The sequence below is a fragment of the Aedes albopictus genome, chromosome 2 (genome assembly GCF_035046485.1).
Source record: "Aedes albopictus strain Foshan chromosome 2, AalbF5, whole genome shotgun sequence".
Lineage (NCBI taxonomy): Eukaryota > Metazoa > Arthropoda > Insecta > Diptera > Culicidae > Aedes > Aedes albopictus.
Window position 1 is genome coordinate 142,786,100 of NC_085137.1, and position 11,140 is coordinate 142,797,239.

The 11,140-nt window shown below is 38.9% G+C and overlaps 1 protein-coding gene across 5 annotated transcripts in view; it reads left to right on the forward strand.

The window, feature by feature from the left end:
* LOC109416528 (short-chain dehydrogenase/reductase family 16C member 6) overlaps positions 1–11,123 on the forward strand; it is a 96,442-nt gene extending 85,319 nt beyond the window's left edge. For all 5 annotated transcript variants that reach the window (XM_062850568.1, XM_062850567.1, XM_062850569.1 and 2 more), the window contains one exon: positions 9,603–11,123. In XM_062850568.1, the coding sequence (XP_062706552.1) occupies positions 9,603–9,810 (208 nt within the window). In that variant the 3' untranslated portion in view covers positions 9,811–11,123. The remainder of the gene's footprint in view (positions 1–9,602) is intronic.
* Positions 11,124–11,140: the final 17 nt, after the last annotated feature.

Below are 11,140 nucleotides of genomic sequence, written 5' to 3' on the forward strand. Positions count from 1 at the left end.
TCCTCCAGGAATTGTTTTAGGGACTGCTCCAGGAATTCTGCAGGAGTTCTTCCATGAGTTTCTCCAGAGATTGCTTCAGGAGTTCTTCCTGGGGTTCATGCAGGCATTACTCCAGGATACCATCCAGAAATTTCTCCAGGGTTGCCTCGAGAAATTCCCCCTAAAATTACCCCAGGAATTTATTCAGATATTCCTCCAGGAATTTTATCAGAAATTGATCTAGGAATTCCTTCATAAATTCTGTCAGCAATTCATCCAGGAATTTCTCCAGAGAACCCTTCAGGGATTCCTTCAGAAATTCTTCCAGGGGGTTTTTTTTTCTAAGAATACCTTCTGAAATTTTTCCAGGGGTTGCTCCAGGAATTCTTCCTGATTTTCCTCCCGGAAATGCTGAAGGGCTTCTTCCAGGATTTCCACCAGGAATTCCGCTAAGAATTCCTCCAGGAAATTCTGGCATTTTTCCTGGGATTTCTCCACGAATTTCTCCAAGGATTCCTTCAGATATTCCTTCGAGGATTTCTCCAGGAATTTCTTCAGAATTCCTCTAGAAATTCCTCCAGGAACATCTCAAGAATTTTTTTTTCAGAATTTTCTCCAAGAGTTCCTCTCTAGAGATTCTTCCAGAAATTCATCCATCCAGTAATTGTTCCAATAATTCCGCTAGAGATTTTCCCAACTGTTCCAGAAATTGTTCCTGAGCATCCTTCAAAAATTATGTCAGCAGTTTTTCCAGGAAATTCTGAGATCCCAGGAGCTCTGCGTGATAGTCTTGTGTTCTAACCACCACACCAGGTCCGCTCCCAGCGAAATTGTTGGTATAGCTACAGGTATGTTCCGTTTTTGTTAACACGGTCCGTGATTTTCAGTTGGCAAAAACGGAATGGTTTTTTTTTACAAGAGAATTTGGCAACATTTTAATGTGAACTGAAAGTTTTGCTATGGAACACATGTCCAAAGTAAAATTATGCAGTTTACTAAAAGAGTTGATTGTTATTTGACGTTTTAAGCACATCTTGGTTGCACTGTTTACATTTGACAGTTTTTTAGTTTACATCGACAGGACATTCTGGATTCTCCACATTTTTGTGACTCCACATTTGTAACCACATTTTTTTTTAAATTTAATTTAACTTAATTCATATTGAACGTGATTTCGATACCTTTACTGAGAAAGATATATTTTCTTTCTTACGAGAGGCATTCCTCCACGAGTATATTCTGAGATTACTTCAGGATTCCTTTAGAAATTACCGGGATATTTTAAACCTACAGGGGATAGACAAAATGATCGGGGCAGGCTAAATTTTCACTTTCCAAAAAAATGTTCAACTAGCTGTAGCTTTTCGGAAAGTGCAACGAATATTCTCAAATTCTTACTGTAAGTTCATCAACTTGTTGTGTATCAGTGGTATAAATTTGAGAAAGATCGGGCCATTTTCCACGAAGTCATAAAAATTCTTGAATGTTGGCGCGAGTTTCTTTCGGATTAACGAAACACATACTGAAAGCAGCGTTTTCTTACGACAGCTTCAATGCTATATTAATAGAAATTCAGTTGAATAATTTTCATTGTTTTTACTTAAAATTAACTTACATGATAGTTTCTTAATCACTAACGAACTCTTTCACTCGACGCACAACTTAACACTAATTCCCCTTACGACTATAATGTATTCAATTAATTCCTATTGGATAGAACAGTTCAGTTGCCAGTTTCACCTAAATACAAGCGATACCGTCGCAACAGGTAAAATTATCCGAATGCCAACTTTCAGCTATCATATCTCCGAATTTAATAAACCGATTGCAATGAAATTTTGGCCATCCTTGACTTATATACTCTGGAAAACATTTGACTTAACTTAAAATTTTTAACAAGAGAAAAAGTTATAGCGATTTTATTTTTTTCACGATTTTTTTAGAAAATTGGTATATTTTTAATATGTATTCCATTACTATTTCAATTTGTTGGCGGCTATGTTGTTACTTTTTTTCAAATCACATTTATATATAAGTCAATTGGAGGGACATTAAATGAACTTGCATTTGCATCTTGAATTTTGAAACGATGTTGAAGTTTTAAATAATTTTATGTTTTATTAGAAAAATAATCAAAATTCATTGCCTTCGATTTATTGAATCCGGAGGTATAACAGCTCAAAGTTGGCATTCGGATTATTTTACCTTTTCCAAGAATCTTTATAATTTCGTGGAAAATGGCCCGATCAAATTTGGACCACTGACACACAACTAGTTGATGAACTTACAGTAAAAATTTGAGAATATTTGATGCACTTTTCGAAAAGATACAGCTAGTTGAACTTTTTTTGAAAAGTGGAAATTTTGCCTGTCCCGATCATTTTGTCTACCCCTGTATTCCTTCTCACGACTTTGAACGACTATTTCTATGCTAAGAAAGCTTAGCTTGAGCAAAAGTTATTGCAAATTGGCCAAATTTTCCGAAATCAATCAACTGTTCAACTATTGGAACAAGTAGTTGGCAGTTTGGTTTACCTTATGGTTTCCCAAACTGTGGGTCGCGACCCCCCAGGGGGGTCGCCAGCCTTCATCTAGGGGGTCGCGAAGGACAGTAAGGGGCTGTCCATTAATTACGTAAGGCTTCATGGGGGGAGGGGGGGTTTTAGAAATCTTACGTGCCATACAAAAGTTTTTGGGTTCTCATACAAAAAATCTTACAAGGGGGGGAGGGGGTGTCGAAAAATCGCTAAAATTCCCTTACGTAATTAATGGACAGCCCCTAAAATATTTGATTGTAATAGACAACAAATGAGGGAATTTCTGTGGTGGGTCGCGAAAACTACGTCTGTTAGCCAAAGGGGGCCGCGCTACCTGAAAGTTTGGGAACCTTATGAGATTACAATCACACTCTAAAAACTATTACATCATATTCATCAGATGAATATGATGTAATAGTTTTTAGAATATGATTGTAATCTAGGACAAGCCTGTTCATCTAATTCGATTTGCATCAAGTTCGTCGAATATCGATGGAGCTCTAGAGCAACTATGGGAGGTAGAGGGTTGATAATTATCAAGGAATTTATTTATGCAATCACTTGGAACTTTCCAAGAACTTAGGACTCACCAAGAAGATTTTTTTTGAATTTATCTAGATCAAGATCGCTTGGTCATTTCTTGAAGAACGATAAATATTCTAGGTTTAAGCTTTTGAAATTCATCCAAGAGTTCACACATTTTTTACAGGATTTTCTCCAATTCTTCTGAGTTTTCTATGGGAATTATTCCAAGTTTATTTTCCAAGGATGGAAATCTAGTGATCATGATCAGATTTCGAATGTGTCGCGGTCGAACGGCATCGCGCGATCATAGCAACAACGATAATATTTTGTCGTCAAGCATTATAACAAACTTCGGTCCGAGAAGAATGATTCGCTCGGCATGTGCGGGCGCGATGCGATCGTTATCATGAAGTCGAAATGATAAATTAGTGATTTCATTCACTTTTTGAGCATTCTTGGTGATTTAACTTCCAGATATGCTTATGAACGTATCATTTCGAATCATGAATGCGGCTTACGGGTGCATAAGTGGCAAACAATGTGATGAATAAAATTTATCATGACTTGTAACATGATCCGATAACGGGTCATCACGCGATAAAGCGTGCATCAGATGCTTTAATGGTTCTGTGATACGAACATGATGTGAGGCGTCGGCATCATGCTACTGCAAGAACAAGGCTATCTTGGATTATTCGTATCCTGTATCATTTATCGCTTGAAGTGATTTTCTGCCATCCTTGTTATTTTCTAAAATCGTTCCAGAAATTCCTTCTGATATTCTTTCAGAATTTCTTTCATGGATTCCTTCAAAAGTGTTTCTATGATTTCATCGGGACTTTCTTCTGGGATTCTTCAAACGGTTTCTTTTAGGGCTCCAAAATCTTCTCCATAAGTCCTTTGTAGGACTATTCCGCAGGAATCATTACCTGATCTGTGGCTTAGTTGGTTAAAGCGTCGGTCTAGCGAATACGGAGTCAAGGGTTCGAATCCCACCAGAACGCGATTTTTTTTTCTCACAAATTTCATCTCTCAATTTGTAAAATTAGCAACATTGTGTGCCTTCTTATTATACGTTTTTCCAGTATGTTTCAGACATACCAGCGAATTTGGTAAAATGCCAGTAGAGGGCAATATGTAGCATTGTAAAGATTTGAGTTTTGACAAAAACGGAACATACCTGTATCACTGACGGTCTCATCTCACATCGCGCGTTTCGCGATCACGACATGACATTAGGTATTAGGCAGGTTTATTTTCTTCGTCATGAGGGTTTTTCTGCGGCCATTTTTATTTTAACTTGGTTATATGATTCAGCTCGGTTGGGAGGCCAACTCTGAATTCAATAGCTTTCAAAAAACTCCCAATGACGAAGTGAACAAAACTGCCGAAAATACACTTTTTCTCCTATTTTTCAAATCACTACGAACATCATTTGCTGTAAACGGACGAATGAACTCATTAATGAATATTTATAACAAATACTGCGAAATAATCGGTGTCAAATTCATATAGGCGTGGCAAACATTTGTCATTGTCACCTCATAACATAGAGGAACGTTTCTGACAAACTTAAATTTGCATTACTGGTTTCCTCACTCAGCAATTTATTTTCAATAAGCGCCTCGCGGTCTAAAAACTTGTCGAGCGGATCTGGTTTGATTGGTAAAGCACATGACTATTACGCCAAGGACTTGGGATCGAATCCCATTCCCGACAAACTCACAAAATGTGATTTGTTCCTTCGGAAGGGAAGTAAATCGTGGATCCCAAGATGAACTACCCTTGGACAAAATATGTCGTTAATACAGATTTAAAAAAAGACTTCCTCCAGGGATTCCCTCAAGAAGAATTCCTTCGGGGATTTCCTCCAGGGTATCACGGATTTTTCTATTGAATTCTTCCAGGAACAACTCCAGAGTTTATTGAAAAATCTTCCAAGGATTCTTCCAGCAACTCTTCTTGGGATTCCTACTGGACTTACTCCCGGAAATTCATTCAGGAATTCTTTCAGGAATTTATCTAGGAACTCCTACATGAATTGTTAAGGAATTCCTACAGGAGTTGTAAAGGAATTCCCTTCTGATCTTCTTGAGATTGCTTCCGGGATTCATCCTGATATTTCTTCAGGAATTCTTCAGGGATTCCTTCAGGAACTCCTTCAGGAATTGCCGCAGAGATCCCTCTGGGAGTTCACCCATGAACTCTTCTTAGGATTCGACCAGGATTTTTTCCAAGAATTCTTTCTGCGATTTCTTCAGTGTGTCTTCCTGAGATTTCTTCAGAAAATCCTTCTGGGATATTTCCTAGGATTCCTCCGAGCGATTCCTCCGGAAAATTCCGCAGGGAGTGCTCTGAGAAATCCAAAAACTCCTCCAAGGTTTCCAGGGTTTCCAGGGATTCCTCCTGAAATTCTTCTGAACAATCGCCCAGGAATTCCTCCAGAAGATTCTCAAGATATTCCTGCACGAATTACTCCATGCATTCCTCCAGGAACTTCTCCAGGGTATTTCTCCAAGGATTCCTCCAGGCATTGCTCCTGGTCCTTGCTGGGATTCCTCCAGGGATTTGCCCAAGAATTTCTCCGGGTATACCTCCAGGAATTCCACTTGAGATTCCTCCAGGATTTCGTACAAGCAAGTCTCCAGGTATTTCTCCAGGGATTCTTCCAGGAATCGCTCCAGGGTCTCCTGTAGAAATTTCTCCAGGCATTCCTCCAGGCATTCCTTCAGGCATTCTTCCAGCCATTCCATTGAGTTTCCTCTAGGAATTACTCAAGGGAAACCTCTATGGATTTCTCTAGGGATTTCTCCAGGAGTTCCTCCAGGTATTCCTTCTGGAATTCCTCCAGGGATTCCTCTGGAAAACCTAACAAAGATTTCTGCTGGGATTCTTCTAGGGACCCTTCAGGATTTTTCCGAGACTTCCTTCGGCGGAAATCCTTCTAGGATTCCTTCAGAAATTAATACTGCAAAACCACCATGAATTTCACCAGGAAATCCATGGATGCCTTCAAAAACTGTTTCGGAGATTCTTCCAAGAATTCTTCCAGAACTCCTCTGGCGATCCCTCTAAGGACTCCTCTAGAAGTTCCTCCAGAAAATCCTCCTGGTATTCCTTCCGGCATTTCTTCAGGAATTTCCCCAGGAAGCCCTCCAGGCATTCCTCCAGAAGTTGCTCTGGAGACACATCCAGGAATTTCTTCAGGAATTCCTTCAAGAATTCGCAGGAGTTCGTCCAGGAATTCTTCCTGGAATTTACCTAGGAGTTCCTCCAAAGATTCTTCCAGGGATTCCTTCAGAGATTCCTCCAGGAATTGCTTAAGAAATTCTTTCTTTATTTTTATTTTTTATATTATTATATAATTTTCCAGCAATTCCTCTAATTTTTTTTCCAGGCATTCAGGAACTCCACTTGGAAATGCTCCAGTGATTTCTTAAATTCTCCAGAGATTCCTCCAGGAAAATTCAGGAAATCCTCCGGGTATTCTTTCAGAAATCCCTCCAGGGATTCCTCCAGCAATTCCTCTAGGGATTTCTCCAGGAATTCATCTAGGGATTCCTCCAGGAATTTCTCCAGGAGTTCTTTCCAGGAATTTCTGTAAGAACCCCACCAGGAGTTGCTCCAGGAATTTGTCCAGACATTTCTTCAGGGATTCCTACAGGCATTCCTTCAGGAATTACTCCATTTTTCGTCCTGGAACTCCCCCAGGATTTCCTCTAGGGATTTTTTCAGGAATTCCTTCATAAATTCCTCCAGGAATTTTTACAGGTATTCCTATAGGAAGTTCTCCAGGGATTCTTCCAGAAATTTATCCAAAAATGAATCCCTCCAGGGATTCCTCTAGCGATCTCTCCAAGGATTCCTTTTAATATTCTTCTAGAAGTTCCTCCAGCAAATTTTCCGGTAATTCCTCCAGGAATTACTTCAGGGATTCCTCCGGCAATTCCTTCATTTTTTCAAGAACTCCGCAGGAGATTCATCCAGGGATTGTGTGAAGGATTCTTGCAGGAATTCCCCCAAAAATTTCTTCAGGAATTTATCAAGGAATTTCTCCAGGTATTTACCAGAAAATTTCTACAGGGGTTTCTCCAGTTATTCTTCCTGATCCCCCAGGAATAGCTTTAGGGATTCCTCTAGGAATTTCTACAGCAATTCCTCCAGCAATTATTCCAAGAATTTATCATGGCGTTCTTCTAGGGATTCCTGCAGGAATTCCGCTAGGAGTTCCTTCAGGAATTTCTCAACGGATTTCTTCAGAAATTTCTCCAGGGATTCTTCCTGAAATTCCTCTGCGTATTCCCGCTGGAATTCTTTCAGGAATTCAATCATACATTCATCCAATAATTCTTTCAAGAATAACCTCAGGAGTTCATTCAGGTATTCCTACAGAGATTCCTCCTGGAATTCCTTCAGGAAAAATCAGGAAGTCCTCCAGATATTCCATGAAAAAAATCTCCAGGGATTCCTTTAGGAATTCCTCAAGGGATTCCTCCAGGAAGTCCCCAAGGATTTCTTTCATGAATTTCCCCAGGAGTTTCTCAAGGAAATTCCTCAGGAATTCCTCAAGGGATTCCTCCAGGAGTCCTTCAAGGGATTTCTTTAGAAATTTCTTCAGGGATTCCTCCCGAAATTCCTCTGCGGATTTCTCCAGTAATTCTTCCTGGGATTACCCCAGGAATTACCCTAGAAATTCATTCAGGAATCCCATGAGAAAATCCTCCAGGAATACCTCAAGGGATTCCTCCTAGAATTCCTCAAGAGATTCTTCCAGGAGCTCCCCCAGGAATTTTCCCAAGAGTTTCTCCAGGGATTGTTCCAATGAATCCTCCAGGAATTCCTGCAGGGATTCCGCCAGTAATTGCACCAGGGATTTGTCCAGATATTTCTCAAGGGATTCCTCCAGGCATTTCATCAGGCATTCCTCCAGCGATTCTTCTCGGAATTGCTCCTGGATTTTCTCCACGAAATCGTTCAGAAATTCATCCAGGAATTCCTTCAGAGGTTTTTTTCAGGAATTCCTCCAGGATTTTTTTAGTAACTCCTTCAGAGAATGATCCGGGAATTCTTCCAGGGATTGCTCCAGGAATTCCTCTAGTGATTCTTTAAGTAATTCATCTTGGGATCTCTTCAAAAATTTATTCAGGGATTCGTTCAGGAATTTTAAAAATCCTTCCATTATCTTTCAAGTGATTCTCCAGGGATGCCTCCATGAATACCTGATGACTTTTTTTTATAGTTTTTCAAGGATTTCTGGAGAAATTTCTTCAGCAATTTGTATTGGAATTCCTTAAGGTAATTTTAGAGGAATGCATACAGGAGCCAGGAAATTCTCCTAGAAATCAACCAGGCATTCTTGCACAGTTTTCTACAAGAAGTCCTTTAGAAGATCATCCAATTTTCAGGAATTCATCCACGAATTCCTTCAAGAATACCACTTGCAGCTCCTGCTAAAGGATTTCTTCAGAAATTTGTCCTTCGATTTTTTCAGGAATATATCTTGAGAAACTTGTTTTTTCTCCATGAAATTATCCATGGATTTCTTTGGGAGTTTTTCCAGGAATGTCGTGAGGACGTTCCTCTAGAAAGCCTTCCACAAAATTGTCAAGGGATTCCTTCAAAAAATTCCTTGAAATGCCTCAAGGGTATCCTACGAAGATATTTTCTTGATTTTTTTCCAAGGATTCTATTATTCTAGTTCTTCGGAATACTTCCAGGAAATTCTTCAAGAATTTGTCTAAGGATTTTCTTCAGTATTTCTTACAGGGATACCTCAAGGGTTCCTCCAAAGATAGGTTCAAGGCTTTTAAGAAATATGTTAATATTAATATGGTAATGGACATTTCTTAAGGATTATTCTCTGATTTGAGTATATGCAGTATATGAGTTTATAAAACTATCTTTAGGAAAATTTTGGCAATGATGCACTGGGAACAATACCACTGAAGGTTTATTCTTAGAGGAATACAGATCCAGGACATTACAAGTTTGTTAATAAGCATGACAAACTGGATGATTAATTACCGAAAGAATTCCAATTAGTCATAGAAGACAATTTGAAGGCATTTTCATAAAAATCTTCGGATTTCCGTTGTGTTGGAAGATGTTCATGAAGAAAATCATGATAAAAACCAATCATTTGTAGATATTAACAAAATATAATTAGTTCCAGAAGAAATATGGCACGAGTAAAGAAAAAACCTTAATCATCCAAAAATTGAACGCCATTACCAGCACTCCGCTTATTTGTGTATAATAGGCGAGCTTTTTTCAAAGTTTTGTACAAAATACAACAGCGTGACTGAAACTCAAAATGAGCTCACCCAGCAGCTTTAGATAAGGCTCTTTGAAAATTCTACAAGAATGATCAGTAACAATCGTGGGAATATTACTTGTACCATTTTCTGTCGTAATTTAAAGCGGATGAGTTTCCTAAGTTGAGTGGATAAACATAGGTACGATTCCCAGTCTCAGCACTCGTCATTTGCTCCCTCAACCCCTAACCTAACCCGGTTCAACTTTCTATCATAACATATTTTGTCATAATTCTATGTTTTCCAGGGTCTTCCCGTGGGGTTGCAACTCCGGTTTTCTGCGACGGCTGGTCCCCGATGCTACACCTCAACATGCTTCCCCGATCCAAACCCCAAATGGCGTCAAAATGAATGGACACTCACACCCCCTGGATGAGACGGCACCGGATAACAACAACACCAAAACTTCTCCCCTGCTGGTCCACCGGTTATCCACTGGAGAAAGGGTACTGTAGAGCGCAAACGGCATGACTCCCACCGATTTTGGTTTGATTGAGAAACACTGATACACAACACACACTTACATCACACCTTCTGTACTAATTAGAATATTGCGAGCATTCACAGAACTGAACAGGTTTCAACCAAGAAATCATCAAACGAAAGAAAGCTGACTACATACAGAGGAAAACCGGGTTTTCCCACTTCAACAAGGTGATGCTCCTGGGCCACCCGTTTTTAAAATCCCTAGCTTTAAGACTCTATGTGTCGAAGGAGAAAAACTGATACAATTATATGTGATTTGCCTTGTTTTAGGAAGCGCGACGAATAAAATGTGATCAAGACAGGCGGCTAGACAGTAAGGCTGGATTCATTCCTATTTGCGGGGAAAGTATAGTTTTTATGGTGTCCAACTAGTTCGTAGTCGTTAAGAAGGAAGCATAAGAAATGAAAATCTTTACACACTGAAGTCTGTTTTCCCTTTCTTGCCGGTAGCCTTGTCTATGGATAGTTTTTGAAAATAGTCAATAAAATGGTTGGAAATGAGCAATGACGAAAAGGGTAATAGTTTAAAATTAAACATTGCAGGCAGAGCTAAAAAATTGTCACGGAGAAACAGAAACAATAAACCAACATTATACAGAGACAAGTACAGAAATATGGAATAAGAAAATAATTATAAAATAAATACGAGAAAAAGCCAATGAACAAATATACATTAAAACTGAAATAAGTACCAGTAAAATCTAAAATATGAATCAGAAAAACTGATAAATAAAGGAGTAGTGATCGGGTAATTCATATGTTTTATTATCATTTTTAAATACCACCTCACATTTCATTTACATACGTAAATTGTTGTAACTTTATAATGGTAACTTTTTTTCTTAACTTTCTTTTTCTTCTTTTTCTTTTTGCTTCCGGAGTTCAAGCTAATATTCTAGAAACCATTGCTCAGTTCTTTTTATTTTATTGGCTGCTTCCTTATACAAAACTGGAAAATACATTTTTTTTTCGTGTACAGTTCATATTTTCCTACCTTCAGCTGGTCAGAATGCGTCATTCAATGGACGACTATAATGAACAGTAAAAAGGAAATTCGTCATATTCAACCCAATACTTTCTGTTGTCTTCCCTAGATTGAAGAAGAATTCGAAAGTTGACTGTAACAAAAAATGACGAACAGATATTCCGCATTCCGAATGTTCCTTGCAGAAATCCCATACTTTGACGCGTACTCCATCGTACTCTTGTCAGCTTTGCGAGCTGTTCCAACCAGTTCTCTCTGTTAGCATTATATACCAATAAACAGCCAATTCTGATCCGTGCGTTTATTTCTTCGAT